General features: G+C 40.8%; 1 protein-coding gene across 6 annotated transcripts in view; it reads right to left on the bottom strand.

The window, feature by feature from the left end:
* Positions 1-24,226, bottom strand: part of SORBS2 (sorbin and SH3 domain containing 2) — a 298,577-nt gene that overhangs the window by 78,404 nt on the left and 195,947 nt on the right. For 5 of the 6 annotated variants that reach the window (XM_077279629.1, XM_077279627.1, XM_077279626.1 and 2 more), the window contains 4 exons: positions 17,799-17,865; positions 15,129-15,173; positions 11,846-12,038; positions 8,531-8,645 (listed from right to left, as the gene is read on the bottom strand). In XM_077279629.1, coding sequence (XP_077135744.1) covers positions 8,531-8,645; positions 11,846-12,038; positions 15,129-15,173; positions 17,799-17,865 — 420 coding nt within the window. Of the gene's footprint in view, positions 1-1,335; positions 1,420-8,530; positions 8,646-11,845; positions 12,039-15,128; positions 15,174-17,798; positions 17,866-24,226 lie in introns of all 6 variants that reach the window. The other variant, XM_077279625.1, reaches the window with a different exon arrangement.

Consider the following 24,226-nt stretch of genomic DNA (forward strand, 5'->3'; position numbering starts at 1 on the left):
TCCTTTCATTGGACAAGGTTTACTTGTTGGTAAGATGATCATAAAGTGCCTCCTGCTAATACCCCAAGAAATATACTGTAATCTGTGGGGCAACTTGGCACAAAGTGTTTAGATTCACTGCCTTCATGACTATTTTGACTTCAAATTAAGGAAACATAAGGGTGGTCTCTGACTTTTGCATAGCACTGCATGTACTTTGGAGAACAAAAATGTTCAGTGTCGCTATCTTTTTGAATCTACTATTACTATTAGATCCCTTTACATGACACTAGTACAAGGATGTATTTGCTTAGGCATACTGCAGAACAATGACAATACACAGACCACTTGTTATACTTTTGTGCCTACTTCACATTGGACGTAATTCCTTAAAATGATTTCAAATTCCAAACTATTTATATGCACATGTAGGTCTTTCAAAGAAAAGTCCAGCAATACCTTTACATGTTCAGTCTGTTCATCTGTTACTGAGAAATCAGCATCTGAATATGCAAATGATGCTGAAGAGCTAGTATAGGTCTGAAGCCTCTGTCACTCCAGCTCTATTCCCCACCCAGCGCTGCTTTGTTATCCTTAATTGACAGCCTCTATGCTTGGTGACTTCAGGCAAAAGCGCGATCAGTCAAGCAGGAGGAAGCAGCACTGGGTGGGGAATAGAGTTGGAGTGACAGAGGTTTCAGATCTACAAACAGATCTTCAACCACATTTACTTATCAATTTTTCACTAATGGAGGAATGGACTGAACATGTAACATTGGACATTGCTGGACTGGTCTATGAAAGAGCTACAGTATATATACGGTAACTAGTTTGGGGTGTGAAATCCCGCTGACAGATTCCCTTTTAGAAGATTATATTTGTGTCACTACATTCATTAAAAAAAAATCTAATTTTTTCACACTACTTGATAATATATGTGCGTGATAAATTGTATTCTGATTTATGTATAGGTTTTCATGACAGATTTAATCACAGTTGGTCACAGTGTTTAATTCATGAAGCAGATGTGTAAAAGTAAAAAGTCCTTTCTGGCTTTAATGGTTTCTGTGGTTTGTACTGCGATAATCATTTTTCACTTTCTGTAGAGTATGCAGACATTAGACTCCCTAAAATATCAGTTTACGGAAAATCGATCGCAAAATATACATCATGTTAAAACAAGTGTTACTCTTAATTTTTCCCATTGTTAGGACTGTGGCTTGTTCCTGTCTACCATAGGTGCACAGCATACGCTAATCCTCAATGGTGCATAAGTGGGAGTTAATAAACCAGAAGCTTCACAGGATTAGATAGTCCTAACACCTATTGGAAGCATTAGTATCTGACCTCACTTACCGGATGTCCAAACTCCAGCTCTGAAAAGAATTTATACCATGGTTCATTTTCTAAATCTATCTCATCTGGATTTATACGACCGTTCTGGAGTAGGAAGCAAGGAGGGGGAGGTCAAAGGTACTCAAAAAGGGTACAAATTCTAGAATGATAGTATACAAGCATCAAACGCTAGAGCAGGGGGTGTAAACAAAAGATGCTTAGAAACCGCACCAACACTTAAAGCGGATCGGTCACCAGATTTAACAATACAAACTGCATACATAACAAAACTACATCTTTTCGACCTGATGAGGATGTTGTATTCACTTTGAAAATCCAAATCAGAATAGCTGTATAACCCTTTATGAACGTTTAACTCAATCTCTGCCCACTTCACATGACTGACAGGTCCTCAGTATCTCTCCTGCGGCGGAGATGAGTATAAGCGGCAGCCATTCAGGCTGGGTGGGCAGAGGTTAAACTTGGACTCATGAGCTTTTTCGTCCACAAATATGGCAGCCAGCAGCAATCCTCCACTAAAGACACATAACGTCCAAAGACCAAAAACTCCACAAAAGCTAAAAAGATAGTTGGCGTCCAAGTATGCTTGACAAAGACCTACACTAGGTCAAAACATACCGATGTATTATGATTATTATATTTTTCATCAGAATGCTCATCTAAGCATCATGATTATGGGGCTATCCTGAACTAGATTTTCATCAGGCCTTAAAGAACACTATTAACATTAGTTAATATGTATGCAGAGTGTGCTGTGGAATCTGGAGACAGATCTCCTTAATACAGATCCACTGCTGATTGGCTGCTCTCATACTGAGTACAATAAGTCGAACATATACCTAAAGTGTAGGTTTACCTTTATACATTACTTTTCAGTTTACTACAACATATAAAATTTTACATAAAGGTTGATTAACAATATTAAAAAATCGCTTAACTTTTCTTCAACTGATCTTAAGCTTCATGTATTGAAGGCAGATTCATATTTCTGCAAGTTTCCACTGGAATCAGTCAATACTCTGTCAACAGACCATCACCAACCTAGGATGTATTTCGCATTAGTGCCCTACATTGCGGGAAGGCTGTCTGTGTCTTTACAAGCTTTTGGATCCTTGTATGTAAATGTCGCCAATGAGAAACATCTTTGTCATTAACGTGCCAACTTTCTAAAGACATGCCCACTTGCCTAATGACTTGCTGTGCAGAGTCTATATATCTTTGCACTTGGTATTTCTTGGTAGCCTAGTATGGCATATATGGCCATCTTAGATCTGGATTGGAAAGTCATCCATATAATATGTGCTGTGTTCAGCGTTCATTCAGTCTGATGCACTCTGTAAATTACAACCTCTTCCCCACTGACATTAGGTGCTGATCAGCCAGCCCTGGAGTCACTAGCACACATTGCCAATGTCAGGTGATAGGCAAGTATGACATTACTTGTTATCCCACCACATAGGCCCGACTATCAGGCCTTAACAGGCATTACACCGCACTCAAATGGGCAAGGTGCATACTGCGTTTGTGGCTACTCTGGGGCACAAAATACGCCCACAAGGGAACACCTGACAGCAACTACCGTCTGGAGGATGTTTAGGAATGCCTGGAGCTATTCCTATATATGTATGTATGCATGTACATACATGCAGTATGTATATATATATATATATATATATATATATATATATATATATATATATATATATATATATGTATATATTATACACACACGCAAATATAATGAGAAAAAAGGTGCAGCACAAGCAACAGAGAAAATATATAATGTAAGAAGAAAAGTCCTCACCGGTACAACCAGTCTTCCAAAATATCAAAAAAACTAAGGCAGCACTCCAATGTAGAAAGGTAAAAAATATTGACTAAGGGCAGAAACGCGTCAGGCTGTTTTTATACAAATTTTATGCTTTGAGAACTGAATCAAGTTTCTTTTAGGATTACCTTGACAGCTGTGCTGAGCTCACTCCTCCCTCCTCTCCTTGCTTCCATTTGGCTGCAATCACTGGCAGGGCAAGCACCCCCAAGAGAGAACTTTCAACCGGGAAGTTGCATTACACAGCGTGGTAAGCTGAATTTACCCTTCCTCCTTATCCAAAAATATTTAATAGCCAATAGTAAGAATAGCAATGTTTCGGTTCAACAAGCTTGAGAAAGGTCTTTGGCTGGCCCGAAACATCACTAATACCATGTCTACCTTTCTACATTGGAGTGCTAGTGCTGCCTAAGTTTTTGTGTGTATATATACACATACACACATAGAAAGAGAGGTAATCTTGACAATTTCACACAAACCTCCAAAAATGAGCAGAACAAAAATTGTTGGGACCTTTCCAAAAACCTTTGTTTCAAGAATGTGATGCTTGTTCAAACTCACCTGTGGAAAGTAACAGGTGAGGGTAATATGAAAATCACACCTGAAATCAGATGAAAAGGCAAGACGTTGACTCAATCTTTGCATTTTATTTATTTATTTTTTAATTTATTTTACTTATTTGTATAGCACCATTAATTCCACAGCGCTTTACAAACATCATTGGCACTGTCCCCATTGGAGCTCACAATCTAGAATTCCTATCAGTATGTCTGTGGAATGTGAGAGGAAACCGGAGTACCCGGAGAAAACCCATACAAACACAAGGAGAACATACAAACCTACTTGCAGATGTTGTCCTTGAGGACTTGAGAACCAAAATTGTTGAAAAATATAAAAAATCTCAAGGTAAAAACTCCATCTCCAGATATCTTGATGTTCCTTTGTCCACAGTGTGCAACATAATCAAGACATTTACAAGACATGGCACTGTAGCTAATCCTCCTGGACATGGACAGCAGAGATAATTTGATGAAAGGTTGCAATGCAGGATAGTCCGGATGGTGGATAAGCAGCCCCAATCAACTTCCAAAGAAATCCAAGCTGTCTTGCAGGTTCAGGGTGCATCTGTCAGCAAAAACTATCCATCGACATGTGAATTAAATTAAAAACTATGGCAGGAGACCCAGATGTACACCACTGCTGATATAGAGACATATAAAAGCTGGACTGCAGTTTGCCAAAATGTACGTATGCAAAAATTCTTCTGAGAAAGTGTCTTGTGGACAGATGAGACCAAGATAGTGTTTTTAATAAAGCACATCATTCTACTGTTTACTGAAAAAGGAATGAGGCCTACAAAGAAAAGAACACAGTACCTACAGTCAAATATGGTGGTGGTTCAAAGATGTTTTGGGGTTGTTTTGCTGCTTCTTGCACTGGTGCTTTGATTGTGTGCAAGGCATAAAGAAATCTGAATCTTACCAATGGATTTTGGGTCACAATATAGTGTCCAGTGTCAGAAAGCTGGGTTTACGTCCTAGGTCATGGGTCTTTCAGCAGGATAATGATCCCAAACATACCTCAAGAAGCAGCATGGTGGCTCAGTGCTTAGCACTGCAGCTTTGCAGTGCTGGGGACCTGGGTTCAAATCCCACCAAGGACCACATCTGTAAGGAGTTTGTATATTCTCCCCGTGTTTGTGTGAGTTTCTTCTGGATACTCCAATTTTCTCCCACGCTGTAAAGACATACGGACTGGGAATTTAGATTGTGAGCTGCAATGGGGACAATGCCAGTAATGTCTGTAAAGCTCTGTGGAAATAATGGCGCTATATAAGTGAGTAAAATAAAAAAAAGCACCCAGAAATGGCTGGAAACAAAGTACTGGAGAGTTCTGAAGTGGCAGCAATGAATCCGGACCTAAATCCCTTTGAGCACCTGTGGAGAGATCGTAAAATTGCTGATGGGAGACAACACCCTTCAAATATGAGAGACCTGGAGCAGTTTGCAAAAGAAGAGTGGTCTAAATGTCCAGTTCAGAGGTGTAGAGTGCAGCTATTTATTTCAAAGTGTGTGCAACCAAATATTAAGTTGAGAGTACAAACAATTTTGCCTGGCCCATTCTTGAGGTTTAGTGTGAAATTATAACCAAATAGCCTTTTTATTCTCTGTTTTTGTGTTGTTCCAATAGACATAAAGGAAATAAACATGTGTATAACACAACGTGTAATTACAATAATGTTCTTGGATAAATACTCAATTTTATAGAACAATTTCAAGCGATCAACACTTTCGGCCATGATGAGAAAGATATATATTATATATATATCAAAAAAATAAAGGAAACACAAACAGAATATAACTCAAAGTAAATCAAACTTCTGTGAAATCAAACTGTCTGGTGTAAGGTTGAGAAGGGCATCTAACATGTCTAATAAGATAGACCACATTGGTAAAACATTTGTAATTTGTGTAATCTTGTGACTGAGCCAGTGAATTACATGTTGTAGGGATATTAGGCTGGTACAGGAAAATCCAATATAATATAACATATACAGTATGTAATAGTGAGGAATAGCCTAAAGGTGGGCAAATAGTATCAAATTGGTGCGCAGAACTATCTAGTGCCACTGAAAAAATAATATTTTGCGGGTGCCGCACATTCCATTGTGGCCAATGATAATTCAATATACTCAATATTCTAGCTTAAAGTAAAGTAATAGTTCACCTTTTCATGCTATTTTCTAACTTTGTTCATTGTAACATTGTACTTGTGGTGAGCTCCTATATTACAACAGGAGAAAGACTTTTTCCTTCATTAGGTCTCTGTACTGAGCAGGTCACGAAGAACGCACTTCTCTAAATTTCTCTAAATGTAAATCACCAGAGCAAGCTCTGCGCAGATGTCGCGTAATGTCGAGAATTCACATTTCAGCTCTGAAGCCTAAATAATTATGACTGCAGCCCCAGACTATTGTGGGATCAGTGCAGACCAGTAATGGAACGTATCTGCAAATTTATTAAGCTTTTTATTTAGATCCGTTTTTATAAAAAACAATCTGTTAAAGCTCTGTCCACATCTGTTTTTTTTCAGACTTATTAGAGGTTTATGCCAGGATTATTTCTCTAAGGTATACCTCTGACTTACGCCATTGTATGTCATATATCGGTCATTTACTTTCCTCCCATGGAGCATTTCCAATAAGACTTCATACTCAACTGGCCTCTTTAGGGAGAACCAGTACTTCCGCCATGTTGCCATTGTACAAAAGAACATGATAAACCATTATTTTCTACACAATAAAAAGGACACTCTTTTGGCATAAGTTGGGTGCACCAGGGCCTATGAGAATGATGGAGTGTAGACTGCGGACTAGTCATGGCGCATACCCTCATATCAGAGTATAGACTACGGCTAGTCATGGCACTTACCCTCATGTCAGACTATACACAGCGGACTAGTCACGGGCCATGGCACTTACCCTCATGTCAGACTATAGACTGCAGATTAGTCATGGCACTTACCCTCAAGTCAGAGTATAGACTGCAGATTAGTCATGGTACATACTCTCATGTCAGAGTGTAGACTATGGACTAGTCATAGCGCTTACCCTCATGTCAGAGTATAGACTGCAGACTAGTCATGGCACTTACCCGCATGTCAGAGTATAGACTGCGGCTAGGCATGGCACTTACCCTCATGTCAGAGTAGACTGCAGATTAGTCATGGCACTTACTCTCATGTCAGAGTATAGACTGCGGACTAGTCATGGCGCACACCCTAATGTCACATTATAGACTGCAGACTAGCCATGGCACATACCATCATGTCAGACTATAGACTGCAGATTAGTCATGGTGCATACCCTCATGTCAGACTATAGACTGCAGACTAGTCATGGCACATACTCTCATGTCAGAGTATAGACTGCGGCTAGGCATGGCACTTACCCTTATGTCAGAGTTTAGACTGCAGACTAGTCATGGCACATGCCCTCAGTGTGCCTAAAACTGATGTGGACATAAGCTCCAAACCTGAGTGTGTATTTCTAGCCGCTCTGGAAAGTGACATTATATATTGACAACTTTTCTCACTTTAGACTTAAAGCAAATAAAATTCATTGCTTTATGATCAGAATGGCATATGCTTAAGAGACATACTGTATCATATTTATGATCTGAAGTGACAGCAATTCATACTGCCAGTATGTTTAAAAGCAGCACCTATTTCCCTTGCCAAAAAACAGCCACATCCATCTTTTATAGGAGACAGTCATAAATATAGTATATTTTTTCAGACTATACCAGTTTAACATAAGACACAATAACCAAACTGTCTGTGCCTGAAGGGGTATATGACAGGACATCACAAAAATCAAGATGAAAGATGCGAGTCCCTCCGATGGGATCTACAATATATCAAAATACGGGCTTGGGTCATGCTGCTGTGCCTGGAGAGGAGGACTCGCATGCGCAGCTCTCGGCATTCACTTCTATAGTAGTACCAAAAATTGTCAAGCAGTTATTTGAGTGGCTGTGTCATAAATGTTCAAAATAAGAATATCCCTTTAAAAAGGAGTCAAAGGAAGTCACATACTATCACAAGAACATAATAGCGGTCATATAAAAATAAAATAAAAGTGACTTTAACACTTAGAGAATGTCCATCTGTGAGGCTTTTTTTTTTTTTTTTTTTTTTACATAAAGGTGTGTAATTGGGGCTAAAATTTATTTTTGTAATTGGGTTTTATTAAAAAAATCAGAATATAATATAGAGGAGTTTGCCTTGTATAGCCTCCATGTTGTACTGTCTATTACTGGCTGCAGAATTAACTGAGAATTAATCATTCAGCCCACTATTATGGTCTGGCAAGGATTTTTTTTTTTACACTTTTACCTACCTGTTTCTGAGCTCCTGTGAGTTGATTTATGACCATGGACCACAAAAAAGTTGAATGTGTGGGGGAACAACGGGCATATAAAAGCCAACTGGTGCAAAACTTTTAATGAAATCCAACTGCAAAAGTGAATTTACCCCCAAATACACATGTTTAAGTAAAAAAAAAAAACAAAAAAAAAAAACTGTCCCCAAAGGTGGACAACCCCTTTGATTCAATATTATCTCAGCCAACAAAAGCCTAAAGCAGTGGTCTTAAAACTCTGGTGACTGGAGTATGCTTGGAGTTGTTATTTTCCGACATCTATGAAGCCCCTAATAGGAGATCTTGCGCTTAGGTGTTGAATGTTTTTTAGAAAAGTAATCTTGATAGGATATATAATTATCTACCATACTTGTTTCTTCAGCTCTGGTATTGGAAATGTAAGGCAGTCCTTTATCACAGACAGACAGTTCACACATTGCTCTTACCGGTCTTTCATGCTCAAGGATGGAAGATTTTCCAGGTTCATATTCAAAGATACTTCGGGGTTCAGAACGGAACTTGCGAGTATCGACTTTTCTGTCAGGTGGCTCCCACTCATTCCTTTAAGAGGAATTACACATATTAGTATAAATGACATATACTTTAAGACAAGGATTCCCTTTGTTGGCAACTCTATAAAGCAATTACTAAACTTCATTACTTGAAGGAAAATGCCTTTTACAACGTTCTCCAGGAGAACCTCTTACCAATCAAACACTGATGGTCTAACCTCTGGGCTTCTGGACAGATTCTGGCAAGACAAAGTAATTTCCATGTATCTTTGTTTTTCTCCCGAATTGATAGCTTCTTTATTACATATATACCAATACCTTCCCATTTAAGGTCAGTGTTAATCAAAAACCTTAATTACCTCCATCCCAGTCTCCAGCACTGACAAGCGGAAGTGCTGATGTGTACAATCAATACACAACTGAGGCTGATAGGAAATGTGAGTGATGCATTCAGATGTCCGGACATGATACCCACCCGCCATTATTTGTATTCCTGTGAATGGCGCTAAACATATTCAAGCACCCACCCAGCAAGTAATGGTGCTAGAAAGCAATTCCATAGTGAGTCTGAATGACGACCTAATGAGTGATTACAAAGGACAACTCACCATGGACTGCTTTCTATGCATGAACTGTATATTTAGATGTCAACTTATCCCTTTACTTTTCAAAAGAAAGGTGGAAATCAGTCTGAATATCAGAATATAAAATATACTTTCATCTCCTCGGTGTCTTTCAGTAGAATGATACAAAGGCACGACAAGCAGCTTCCCCGCAGTAAAGCGTTGAGGCACCACTCAAGCAATTTTTGTATTGGAACGCTGGAGTGGTGCCACTAATCTAAGTTCACAGCCCCTGGTCTTATACTTACCAGCCGCCATCTTCATCAGTTATTGGTGCCGCTATGGTCCGTTTCCAGCAGTTTATTACTGGCTTAATCTCTCCAGTGTTTGCTGGGTAATCTGGAAGGTACAACTTTATGGAAGTCTATGACAGATAGTCTCGTTCTGGCCTCGTTCTCTCATAGACTTACATTGAGAACTTGTGACCATTTCCTCTGACTTTCGGTCAGTCAGAAGTTGGGGTCCCAAGATAGCGGCGTGGGACCGAAGCAGTGTGGGGGAAGAGCTGAAGATGGCGGCTGGTAAGTATAAGACTATGGTCAGGAAACTTAGATTTGTGGTGCCACTCCAACGCTGGAGTAAAAAAAAACACTAGCATGGTGCTTTAGGCTACAGAAGTACAGGGAGAAATAATACGTACTTGGACTACGTCTACTAGACAGATATCAGTAATAGGAGTCCCCAAAGGACAGATACGATACTCTTTCTTTTATTTTTCATTAATGTTAAATTGTTCCCAGATTTTATTTTTATTCATCTAACTTGCTCACTGTAAAAATAATTTAAAAAATGCTTTATTCAGTCATTACACATCTGGTGCTGACTCTCAGTAGCTGCCCATGTTGAAAGGTTGGAGAGGTGCATCGCACTTCACCGCTGCAACCAATCACTGGGCTCAGCAGTGAAGCTGATGCAGGAATTGACTAAGTCCAGTGATTAGTTGCGGCTGTCACATACATTGCAGCTGTGATGTCACCCCTGAAGCCTGATTAAAGTGTTTTTTTGCAATTACTACACTAGGCAAGCCAGTAGAAAGTAGAAACTATCCTGGAATTTCCTTCAATAAAAAGGATATATATATATATATATATATATATATATATATATATATATATATATATATATATATATATATATATATATATATATCCACATAGGCATCAATGGAATCTTTAAAAGAAAAAAAAGACAAATCTTAGAACTTTTGCATAGAAGAATGAGAAAATTCTGCATCTCAGACCAATGAAACCTGAGCAGCAGTCTTTCTTCAGCAGTATTTTGAGGTTTGAGAAAGGCCAGATATGGCCGAAAGATTGCCTTGTCTTCCTATTGTTTTGCTTTTTTGTAATATTATGGAATAAAGATCTAACTTTTTAGGATTCTTGGATATTCTACTATTGGGCTTAGCAGGAAGCCCCACCGAACAAGCACAGACTTTATCAATGGCTCATTGGATTTAGCAGTCTTTCCCACTTTATAAAATTCCCACCGAGTTTGAAAATGATGTGCTGATTCTTTCACTGCCATCATCTGTACTACAAATGTGCACATTCTGATACCAATGTAGCTCTAAGCAGGCAAATAGACAGGAAAAGCAGGGGTTAGACGAATTAAGACAAATTCCATGATAAAATAATTTGCAAAGTTTCATAACTTTCCATGCTAGATAAAAATATTTTAAAAAAATGTAGTTACTCTTTATCCTGCCTATACTAACGGAGAGTGAAGACAAGTTGTGCTCAGAGACCTTTGCTAATTTACAACAATAACTTTAATATCTGGGATGTAACTCTTTTATTCCACAACTTTCTTACTGGCATATGCAAATTGTCTCTTCAGAGACGAAGAGGACTTCAACTCTAGTGCCGCCTATTCAACGTAGCCATCCTAATAGTCACTATCCATCCTTTAACGAGCGTTGCCACATATGTTAGGATAAAATGTAAACCAGAATCTCAATTTGCAAAGTATGAGATCTGATTTAGCTATACGAGAGACTTTTTAGTGTTATCAAAGGGGTAACATCCTCACACTGGTAGCCAGGCTAAGCACAAGGAGATACAGTATGTTACCCCTTAGATCCCACTAAGAAGCCTCTCATACAGCCAAATCAGATCTCATAATTTGCATTGATGAGGGGCTCGTTAAAAAGGGTGGATAGTGACTTTTAGGATTGCTACTTCCAATAAGTGTCATTAGAGTTCAAGTCCTCTTCCTCTCTTAAGAGGAAATGTGCATATTTAATTTACCAGAGGAGCATTGCAAGGCTTAGAAGCCTCCTCACATTGGCATGCCAGGCTAGGCAAGTAGATGTTACTGGTATATACAAATTATATGAAAAGCTTCTGAATGTTGTGCATGTGACTCTAATACAACACAATCTATTCCTACAGATGTTCTACACAATCTTTCTTGTGCAGCTCAGCCCTTAGGTGCATGTACATGAGACAATAGACAATCGTGAGTTAACTTATTGCTGTCCACTACTGCAAAATAATAAAGGTCTGTGAAATGACAATACATGAAGTTTTTGCTGTTGATTTGCTACAATCATGGCTGCAATTTTTAGTTTCCACAGAACAGAAAGAACAATGAAGTAGAGGAACAGCAATTTTTGGTGACTTACTTCTCAGGAGAGCTCAATTCCCGCATGCGATGAGGCACAGATGGAGGAAGCACAGGTACTGGAGGCGGTGGCAATGGGGAGGAAACTCTAAATACATCTGTGCCATTGTCAGAGACACTTTTAGATAAAGGACGGTAAGTTTGTGTCTTTGCAGCAGGGTGCGAATAGGCAGGTAAAGCCGAGCTGTAGTTATCTGTTATCACAAAAACAAGAAAACAGTAATATAAAATGGACACAACATGTTACAGGACTGCTAAGGCAAAATAAACGTGGATTATATACTGTATAGACACATACAAGGAGCCGCCACTTTATTAGAGACAGCCACCTATGACTATGTTGGACCTCCTTTCTCCGTCTGAGCTGCATGGCATTTACTCCACTTGGTGTTGAAATCGTTCTGCAGGAATTTTGGCCCATGTAAATGAGGTGGAGGCGCAGAGCTGTCGTGAAAAGCCCTTCCTGGGGACACTAGTGCAGGGGTGTCCAACCTTTTGGCGTCTCTGGGCCATATCAGGAAAGAAGAGTTGTCTTTGGCTGCACATTAAATGCGTAAAATCAAAAAGGTCCGTGCATAATTTTCCTGCTTTATGTCACCACAAATAAGCAAAAAATCCCTCCTATAATAATCATAATCATCGTAATTATGCTTGGGACATTCAGAGCGCTTTTTTTCCAATAGTCAAATGCTACACTGATGCTGGTATATACGCCACATATGAGAAGCTAAGGCTATGCTGTATACATCACATAGGAAACACGGAGACTGCTGTGTATGCAACACATAAGAAAGACTGCTGTACATACAAAACATGGCAGACTGAGACTGTTGCATATATATTATATAGGAGCCATGAGACTGCTGTATATACAGCTCTGGCAAAATTTAAGAGACCGCTGCAAAATGTTCAGTTTGTGTGATTTCTCTCTTTATAGGTATATTTTTGAGCAAAATGTAAATTGTTCTTTCATTCTATAACCTTCTGACAACATGTCTCCGAATTTCCAAGCAATAAATTTTGTATTTTATTTCTCAAAAAGAAAAATGGTCAAAATTAAATAACAAACCAAAAATGGTGCTTTCAAACCTCAAATAATGCAAAGAAAACAAGCTGATAATCAATTAGAAACAATACTAATGTTTTAACTCAGGAAGAGTTCAGAAATCAATATTTTGTGGAATAACCATGATTGTTAATCACAGCTTTCATGCGTCTTGGCATGCTTTCCTCCAGTCTTTCACACTGCTTCTGGCACAAAAGTTTAAGCAGTTCTTCTTTGTTTGATGGCTTGTGACTATCCATCATCCTCCTGATTACATTCCAGAGGTTTTCAATGGGGTTCAGGTCTAGAGATTGGGCTGCCCATAACAGGGTTTTGATGTGGTGGTCTTTTAATTTTTGCCAGTGCTGCACACATCACATAGAACACAGAGACTGCTTTGTATATCTCATGCATGAGACACAGACAGATGTATATACATCACATAGGGTACATAAGACAGCTGCATAACATAAGATACATGAGACTGCTGTATATACATCACATAGGATACACAGACTCCTGTCTATACATCAGATAGGATACACAAGACTGCTGTATATACATCACATACGGCACACAGACTCCTGTATAAATGCTCATCTAGACACTGGAGATTCAGAGCTACAGTGCTAACAATGCATTAGAATGTCCTCACGCTGGCACTTGCTATTGATGGACTTGATCAATAGCGCCATAGCAGTTTTCAGTACAGAACAGCTGGAAAAATTGGGTCAGAGGTCGACTATACAATTAAGCACTGCGGCCCTCTGGAAATCTTTGTTGGGCCACATTAACAGTCATCTCGGGCAGAAGGTTGGCTACCCCTGCTCTAGTGGATTAAGATATGGTGACTGTGAAGGCCTGGGAATATAAGAGACTAGAGATGAGCAAAAGTGCTGGGATAAGGCGTTATCCGAATATGCTCAGGTGCAAACCAAGCGACTTCAGCGTGCTCAAATAATATGTTCAACTCCCAGCGGCTGCATGTCTCACGGCTGTTCGACATCTGCAACACATGCATGGATTACTTAACAAATAGGCAATCCCTGCATGTGTTGCGGCTGTCAAACAGCCACGAGACATGCAGCCACGGGGACTCGAATATATGTTTCAAGCACACTGAAGACACTTGTTTAGCACATGAGCATGCTTGGATAACACCTTATCTGAGCATATTTGCTCATACCTAAAAAAAACACAACTAATTCTAAATCGAATCCATGATTGTGGATGTGTGATTATTACATCATCCTCCAGACCACAAGTAAAAAAGTAAAATACGAAGCTTGGCCTGCAATCTGCATGCCATAATCCATGGTCCATATTTCCATATTTACAGGTCAATATTTACTGCTTGTAAAATTTCACAGCTATGATCATCATTTTTATTCTAATTTTATTAACCAACAGCTACAATGGTGATTGTGCTGCTCTTCAAAATGTGATTGCGAATATGCTAAAAACACATATCCAACATCACAGCCTTTGACTAAGGCCTCATTCAGGTGTCCATTTTCCACATACGTGTCCAATGCATGGGGACTGTTCACATGTCTGTGTCTTTTACAGACCCCGTGTCTGCAAAAAAAAAAAAAATTACAGAGACATGTCCATTTTTGATCGAAGTCATGGATCAAAATCACCCATATAAGTCTGTGGGTCTGTGAAAGTCGTGGACAGCATACGGATGCCATTCTTGTACAATCCACGTGGTGTCCGTTTTTAACATTATAATGTGTAGGATAAGAGTTGAATTTTTTTTGCACTGATCAAACATTGATGATAATCGATCCTTTTTGTTCACAAGTGAAAACAAACAAAAAATATGAAAATCTGAATGAGCCCAAAACCCTAGTGAACCCTTCATGTGAATGACTGTTTTCATAGAGCGCAGGATTATCTATATTGGCGATTGCTACATTCCTGTCTATTTGGTAATTATGCCCTTATAAAAAGTATAGAAAAGGCTTACTGTATCAATAACAATTGACTCCTTTTCAACTTCGATAAAAGCTAAAATGTTACGTTTGGTTGGATGTGTCCTGTTAAGTTTTAGGCTTAAAATGGTTCATTTCCCTTCTAAGTAGATAGAAACTAATGACTCTGTACAATGACAACTGCTAGTCTTACTGAGTAATATGGCATGGTAAAGTCAATCTAGAACCCATACATCGCTGTTAATAGACTTCATACACCATGAGCCGGACGTTCTGTCGTGTACACGGATTGCGTAACTCACCTGTGTTATATGCATAGGCTGTGCTGGAATAATCATCGTCATTGTCTGTAAAACAAGAGCAATCTCTGAGTCCTCAAACATGTCAGAATCACTTTTACTACAGACGAGAACAAACCAAGAACTACTTTCACCTTCTCCTTTATGTCTCATGCTTGAGCTCATTTCACAGCTCATCTCACCTTAAAATGATGGCGTCCTCATACACAGTCTCCTTGCGCGAGATTTGTCCTGGTCATATTATTGCATTTCAGGGCTCTGAACAGTGAAATTGGCAGGGTCATAGTTTTAACTCAAGTCCCAATGATAATCTGTGCACATACCGTAAAGACCTGCCAAGTCCTCAAAGTAAAAAACGCCTATAAGAGATTGTTTAATATTTCACAAAGGTAATGGTGCTTTGTGACTATATTCTGCAAGGCATTGATCCGAGCCCTGAATGTCAATGAGATCTGGTGAATTTATTTGTTAGTTCTGTAAGCAGAAGTTACATACTGCCGGACACTGGACTTTCACAAATGATACCATTATTCTTCCGGTTGTGTTTTCTACAATTGCTTCCTTATACAATGAACGTCCATGCCCAGGTAACGAGCGCTGTGGTAGCCTATTCATATTAAATAGCCAGCTATGCTGGGCATGATTCTTTAAAGATACGTAGTATAACAATGGGTCACAGCACCCAGTCCAAGACCTAGGTTTTACAATGAAATCCGAGACCTGGTTATTTTCAGACACAAGGACAGCCTTCCATTGGGGGATATCATGATACAAGATACATAATATTCCTGCAATGTACAATTAAATATTTGCATTTGCAGACAATATCTCAGTGAAAATTGTTACAGTTTCTAGTTCGACATATCCTTTTGAGAAACACTAAAGACCAATTTCAAAGGAATGATTATTTGTGCTGATGATCGGGGGTTAACTATGACCATGACAATGAAAATGATGGGAATAGAACGATTTTTAATATGAACATTCTGTCTCCATGCAGCATCATGCTGTCGGCAGCACATTCCTTGTTTACCCTAGGTGGTGTGCTGCCGATACCAATGATTTTTATGCTGATATAAATGGCCTGATCACCACTGATCACTGGCATGCTTACCCATCTTAGTAATCAGTACGAGCCTTTTAATTAACACTCATGTGCCGATCATCTGCTTGTCTAACAATAAAGGGCCGTGAACTAGGATTGACAACTAAGTCAGTTGCAGTCTTAGGCTACTTTCCGTTGGTAGTCGCCCGTCACAAAGCATCGGCGCGACGTACCGACGGAAGCATGTGCTTTCACATTTCCGTCAGCAGTCCCAGGCAGGAAAGAAAGTGTGTGCGAGATTTCCTGCTGGGCATGCGCAGACAGAAACACTGGATACAACGTACTGAAAAACATTCCTCTGAACGTTTTTTGTTCCCGACGGACCGCTATTTACTGACAGATACAGTACACGACGGATGAAACTGATGACCATCCGTGACAATCCGTCGCTAATACAAGTCTATGAGAAAATACAGGATCCTGCAAAAGAATTTGCAGGATCCTGTGTTTTCAAAACTCGACGTATCTCGATGGGAGCAGAAAGACGGAAGTGTGAAAGAGGCCTTAAAACAACACTCCTTCGAGAGGGCTGAGCAGTGATTACACATTTATCATGTATAGCCACCCTTCTTGGGGATCTTCATTTACCTTCAGTTGTCTCCATTGAACTAATCATCGTTCTATTCTACCTGCTTCCAAGATGGCCACCACAATGTCATAGCACAGTGATAAGTCTAAGCTATGCTTCCCCTGCCTTTCGTGTGTTGTGACATAGGAAAACTTACCACTGCATTCCCCATGTCAAGGAGGAGGCCATCTTGGAAAGTGGAGGAATGTAACGTAGATCTGCGCACTAAACACAGCAGGAGGCAAACCAAGGGCACCAAGTAGGGCCACTATACATGTGGAGAAGGTGGAGTCTTTTTGGTTCTATGATGTTTAGTCCTTGACTTCCTTCCATTGTTTACAGATGTGCCACTCCATGGATCACATGGGGTAAAATGTTTAGCAGATAATTATCGTTAATTCAATTAAATTAAATCTTAGGCAAATTGGTTTTTCAGTCTGTGGAGCTCAAATACAATCAGCTTCCCTAAGTATAAACCAGAGTGACAAATATGGACTGAGACCAATGAAGGGCCTTCATAGACAGAATCCCACATTCAGAAAAGTTGCAGTGTGGCATGTACAAAAAGCAATATAATTATCATCGAAAGTTGTATCCCTATCACACTGGGTTGGGTCAAAAACAAAACGACTGCTTCTCATTTTTATAAGGTGACAGATTGAGTGTTTTCAATAAAATGGGGGACACCTATCGCAGACTCATAACCCCAATGCAACATCTGTGACAGGATTACCCAACTGTTATACAGGTTTTGTTTTTTGTACTTTCAACTAGTGGTAAGTCCAGGTACAGGTACTCCAAGACCCAGGTATGGACATATTTATAGAGAAAACACCAGCCATCCTAAACAAATAATGTCAATTAGAAAAGAATGTGTTTGTGTAGATACTATGCAGAATCTGATAACAAGTTTCAAATGAAATTTCCCTTCACATCTGAGAAACAAAACTGCTTGGGTCCATGAAATAAAGAATTTACAATACAAAGGGCACGCACATACCTGGCTTGTGGACCATGTGAATCTGCTTGAACATTGTCTTGTACCAGTCTTTTGGTCTATCAACAGTCTGTTAAGAAAAAAAAGAAAGGAGCATATAAAAACCCAACACACTACTTATGAAAGTCCAAAAATTAACCAAAAAATCATTCAAATGATAAAAAGTACACAAATTACCAATGTGTTCATAAGGGCTATCAGATCGCTAGATACTGACTGTGAAGTATCAGTGTGATAATCCATGTCTATGTTCACTATGCTCCCTAGAACCTGTGAGATGGATTCTTCATCTGGGTGATATAGTTATTGGCAGACTGAAATCGTTCCATAGTACAATACAAGAAGAACTCATCCGACCTGTTGTACCACAATACCAGCCACGTAGTTCCTTGTACTATATGTACATTGCAGTGTGTTAATTTATCACACAAATTCTTGCCTAGCAGCACTGGTAATGCTGAGAGCATTCTGTGGCTGACAGAAGACCGAAAATATCCAACAATATAAAACAATCTATGAAAGCGAAGTATTTCCCAATGCAAAGAAAAATGACAGACATCTACCATACGCTTCCTTGATCCCTTGCTATGATATGAAGATATCCTACATGGTAAACACCTGAAACAGTTTCTAAGGTACTGACAAATATGGAAATCCTAAAAACTTGATCTGTTGAGGGTCTTGAGGTGACAACTAGAAGGTAGACTTCACTAAGAGAGTGAAGGAAGAAGTCTAAAACCCCTGTATGCAGTCATTTCTTCCTTCCATGATTTTATACTAGGACAAGGCCTAGTATGATGAGGTGTCATGTACTTCATGGTGGAGCCATCAATGCTTGTCAATAGGTTTTGTTCACATCTGTGCTATTAATTGGTGTATTTCTATTGCTTTATTGGAACCAGAACATGAAGAAGCCAACTGACTGAAAGGAAGGTTGTCTGGTTTCAGTCATGGTGTCCTTTTGGTTTTATCGGACAAAATATGATATACCATATATTTGTCAAAATTGGTAAAAAAGACAATCTGAACAGAGCCTCAAATGCAGATATGAACAGGGACTTATTGAGAATGCTTTCATTACTGGCATGCATTATTTACACCAAGGGAGTTGGTTTCCAGCTGCTCATGCCCTGCACACAGTATTCTCGGTGGCCATTAGAATGCAAAACTGGCCAAAAAAAACCAGATGGCTATTCAATTAGATGTGGAATGGTGGCTCTTTACTCTGACACATAAAAAGAGGTTCCTACTAGGGCATATTTACTGGTTGTTCTTGAGACCTAATTCTTTTACCCATTGGGCAGCGCTCGTTAATATTCACCCCTGAGTAGGTTAGTAGCTTAGGCTATCACAAGTTATTATTACCCATGTCAGGGTATACTCTGCCTACCTGATACAACATTACGACATAATACTGCAATGCTTCTAGATGGAGGAATAATGAAAGCAATAATGAATTGCCCGTCTCGTCACATACATTTCTGACCCACCCACCAGGTAGCAGCAACTCATACCGGCAAGAAGCAGAGTGCTTTAGGGCTATGTGCACACGTAAGAAAAGAGGTGCAGAATTTTCTACACAAAATCCGCATCTCCTGGCAGAATTCGCAGCCGCGGATTTGCCGCGTTTTTTATGCGGATTTTGTGAGGTTTTTATGCGGAATTGATGCGGATTTTCAGCGGTTTTTGCCACTGCAGATTTTTAACATGGAGGGGTGCAGAAACGCTGCAGATCCGCACAAAAGAAGTGACATGCACTTCTTTGAAATCCGCAGCAATTCCGCACTGATTGTTCCGCACCATGTGCACAGCTTTTTTTTCCCATTGAATAACATTGTACTGTACATCACAGTGCAGATCTGCAGCATTTCTGCGCGGAAAAATCCGCTGCGGATCCACAGCAAATCCGCATCGTGTGCATACAGCCTTATTGTCTATAACCTGCCTGATGTCTGAAACGCTGGTAGCACATCATACTGCGCAATGACATCACTTCACCACACCACATACACTGGGCTCAATGAGGGGAAAAGGAGCAGAGTGAGATTCAATTTTGCATTTTTCAAATTAAAAGTAATATATGGTGGCACAATAGGGCATTAATGTTTAATGGTGGCCAAGGGGGCGTTAATAATAAATGGCAGCTCAAGGGGGCACTAATACTGTATATATTGACTCAAGCGTGCAATACTAACATATGGTGGTGGAGCGCCCCCACACCGCCGCAGGGCCGAGGGGTACCCGGAGCCGGGCCTCTAGGTCTCAGTCGTGGGGTTGTCACGGTGGCTAGACCCGGTCCGTGGCCCTGTCTGTCAGTGGGGGACGTCCGGTGCAATAAGTGATGTTGTAGCGGTGCAGTTGTGGGGTGCAGGTCGCGGTAAATAACGAGGACACCAGGTTGCAGTCTCTTTACCTCTTTACTGAAGCTCTCTGGGTCCTCAGTCCGGAATACGGCTCACCAGGCTGCGCAAGTCCGGCCGGTCCAATGGCACTTCCAGAGCTCTCCTTGCAGGTGGAAATCGGTGCCTTCCTTCTAGCGCTATGTGTTGCAGTCCTTCCCTGCTGTGCTTACGGAAAGTACCCCACAACTGTTGTGTCTGTTTCTCGTGTTCCCTCACAACAACTTAATTCGCAATGATCTTCCTCGTCCCTCCAGATACTATGGTAGGAACGCACCCGTATGACGGGGAGGCTCGGAGATCTTCCGGGACTCTATCTGCGCCCCTCTCCTGTTGGTACCCCCCTTTGCCTTCCTGGGTGATGCGTGAGACAGTCCGCCTCAAGCTAACTGCCCTGCCGTAGGTCTGAGGTATGGCTTGAAACTCTTTACCTCCTCGGCGTTCCGGCCACCGGTAGTGCGCCTCAGTAAGGTGCTGCCTCTTTCAGCACAACCCTCACTGGTATCTCCTTTCGCTTGATTTCGTTTCTCACTCAGCACAATCTATCTCGCTTCTTAGTCCTTCCTTGGGCACCGCCGCTATGCTGAGCAGGCACGGTCCCTTTACGTTCTTTCCATGCCAAGCCTCTGCCAGGATCCCACCCCTGGCAGAGACCCTACAGTCTCTCCCTTCACAACACCCTCTGCCACCAGGTGTTGCTCCGTTCAATCCCGTCAGCGTTCTCTCTAACTTCCTGCCTGACCCCCAGTTTACCCACTATGGTGGGGAGTGGCCTAATGAATAGCACCCTTAGCTCCCCCCGGAGGCCCAGCTGTGAAATGTATTGGTGACTGTGATACCTGCTCAGAGAACTCCTTCCGTGCCATCGAACGCAGCATGGCCCCCCTTAGTGGCTGAACCATGCTACTGCAACGACCAGGACTCTGGGGCGCTGCAGTGGCACAAGGGGGTATTAACCCTTTAATAAGCAGGAAATTTTTCATTTTTGAGGTTTCCTTTTTTCCTTGCTTTCTTCTATAAGGAATAACTTTCTTTATTTTGCCATCGAAATAAACATAAGAGGACTTTTTTTTGCGGGAAAGGACAGTTTTTAATGGCACCATTTATTAGGTCAGTACGATTACAGCAATACCAAACTTGTTGCTTTTTTTATTTAAGTGGAAGAAAGTAATTCTGAAAATTGGAAAAAAATATTTGGGTTTCGTACTGTCATTTTCGAATCTTAGGCGACCAAAAAAAAGCTCGAGGTTTGATTTTTTTTTCTCTTTATGGTGTGTGTGTGTGTGTGTGTGTGTTGGGGGGGGTTTGAGCAATTGGCCAGAGTTCCCACTACTTTGGAGGCCCCCAGCACCTACAGCAGGGGATACACCGATTACTGCTTTATCAATGTACCTTCCGATGTGGAGACTTCAGGACCTTTGGTGACATCACATTCCTGTGACCAGTCATGTAACCGTGATCTTACCACAGCTCTTGTTCTCTGCGGGACTTCAGGGCCTTTGGTGACATTATGAACATGTGACCAGTTATGTCAACGTGATATCACCACAGATCATCCACTCTGCGGGAGTTGGAAGAACTGAAAAGGAGATAGATGTGATAAATCTTCTATTTTTTGCGTGTGTCTGTCTATTTTTATACCTATAGGTGTGGGTCTGTCTTTGTATCCATGTGTGTGTTTTTTTTGTTTCAATGACTGTGTGCCTCTGTCTGTCTATGCACTTATGTGTTCTTGTATCTGTCTGTATTTGTATCTGTGTGTGTCTTTGTATCTATGTTTATGTGTATGCCCCGGTCTATCTATCTTTGTATCTTTATGGGTGTGTGTATCCCTGTCTGTCTTTGTATCTATTGTAACACAATGCTACTAACTTGGGAGCGATCTGAGGTATCACGGGAACAGTTTCTATGTAAAAGTCCGTCTGGTTTATTGCAGTCCTCATAAACCACATCACAGGCAAAGTCAAAAAACAGCCCTTGTCCGACACAAAGTGAAACATAAAGTAAAAAGTCCATACAATAGTCCTGGTTTGCTTCTTAGTCTCTTAGCAAAGCCACACAATCCAGAAGGTCTGCCACCTCCACACAGACTGCCATGTATGAGACAAACCGGCCTTATTTTACAAAGCAAACCACCCAGAATTTGAGATCTGTGAGCAGCCGTTTCTCCCAACTCATCAGCTGCTCATAATCAACCTATCATGGCCGAATAACCCTTCCTAGTCCTATACGTATTAAATCATTACTCCAAGGTATCTCCCACACACCAGGTGTCCTACAGCCTTCTTACACTATGTTTATGTGTGTGTCTCTGTCTGTATTTGTATCTATGTTTTTGGTGTGTGTGTAATAGGGTGCAGGTGTTGAGTATGTCACCGGGGAACAGACAGACCAACTGTTGAGGGGTTTATTAACAGGGATAAGATTCTCCTCGCAGGGAGAAAACAGTAGGATATAAACTAATAATATAACCATGGAAATATATGGGAAGTAGTATAAGTTCCCAGGCAGTCAAACAGTGTAACAGTGTAACAGTAGTAAACAGAATTTCTTGAGAAAACACTTATCAGTCTGATAACGACATGCTTGTAAGGTCGTCTTCTCCAATGTAGGCGCCGAGAAACAGCGATACTTGTAGTCCCTCTGTTATCCATGGGCTGTGTAGTCTCTAGGAACCCGCAATCTGGGGTTTAAGGGGTTACTGTGATGGCAGAGGAGATGCTAGGCAAACGGAGTCCCCTCTGTGCTGAGTCTTTTACTTTAACAGTACAGCCTATCCCGGGAGAATGATGCTCAGTCTATTATTGAGTCTCTCAACAGGAATCAAGGGCTCTGCACTAATACCGTGGGTACCAGGGGCCACTGTCTCTGTACGGGTCACTGTCTTTGCAAGGGTGTCAGGGCGCACCTCTCCAGTCACAGCAGAGTCCACTTTCACATACTCACAAAATGCAGTCTTTCTGGACAATCTCCCTGTATTCGTCCTCCGACCGGGAACTCTCTCTCTTGGGGAGCACGGCGCTGCAGCCTGCTTTCTCTCTGGCTCGCTGTCCCCTCTCTTTGGCACGCTCTGCTTTCGCGCCCTCTGCCTGCCCGCTTTTTTGGACCACCGCCCCTTCCACTTCCTCTCTGCCCCCAGCAGTCACATGGTCTTCTCTGTCCAGGGCAGAAAGTCCTCCCCCCCAACAACCCAGCTGTCCGGCTAAGTGGTTCCAGGAAAGGAGCAGGGAAAGCAACCTCCTTTGGGCTCTTCTTCCTCTTCACTCCCTTACGTGTGTGTGTCTGTTGGTCATGTATCTGTGTGCATGTGTATCTCTGTCTGTCTTTGTATCTATCTGTATATGTCTCTCTGTGTGTGGTTGAGCCTAGGATGTATGGGCTCCGGGTGGTATATATTAGTGAGGACATCAGAATGTATGGGTTCTTGATAGGTATTATTGTAGACATCAGAATACATGGGCTCCTGGTGGTATATACTAATGAAGAAATCAGAATGTATGGGTATATATATATATATGTCTGTAGGCACAAGTGCTACTCACTAAATTAGAATATCATCAAAAAGTTAATGTATTTCAGTTCTTCAACACAAAAATTGAATCTCATATTATATAGAGTCATTACAAACAGAGTGATCTATTTCAAGTGTTTATTTCTGTTAATGTTGATGATCATGGCTTAGAGCCAATGAAAACCCAAAAGTCATTATCTCAGTAAATTAGAATAATTAACAAAAAACACCTGAAAAGGCTTCCTAAGAGTTTAAAAAGGTCCCTTAGTCTGTTTCACTAGGCTCCACAATCATGGGGAAGACTGCTGACTTAACAGATGTCCAGAAGGCAGTCATTGACACACTCAACAAGGCGGGTAAGCCACAAAAGGTCATTGCTAAAGAAGCTGGCTGATCACAGAGTGCTGTATCCAAGCATTTTAATGGAAAGCTGAGTGCAAGGAAAAACTGTGGTAGAAAAAGGTGCAAAAGCAACCAGGATAACCACAGCCTTGAAAGGATTGTTAAGAAAAGGCCATTAA

Source organism: Ranitomeya variabilis, chromosome 1 (genome assembly GCF_051348905.1).
Source record: "Ranitomeya variabilis isolate aRanVar5 chromosome 1, aRanVar5.hap1, whole genome shotgun sequence".
Classification (NCBI taxonomy): domain Eukaryota; kingdom Metazoa; phylum Chordata; class Amphibia; order Anura; family Dendrobatidae; genus Ranitomeya; species Ranitomeya variabilis.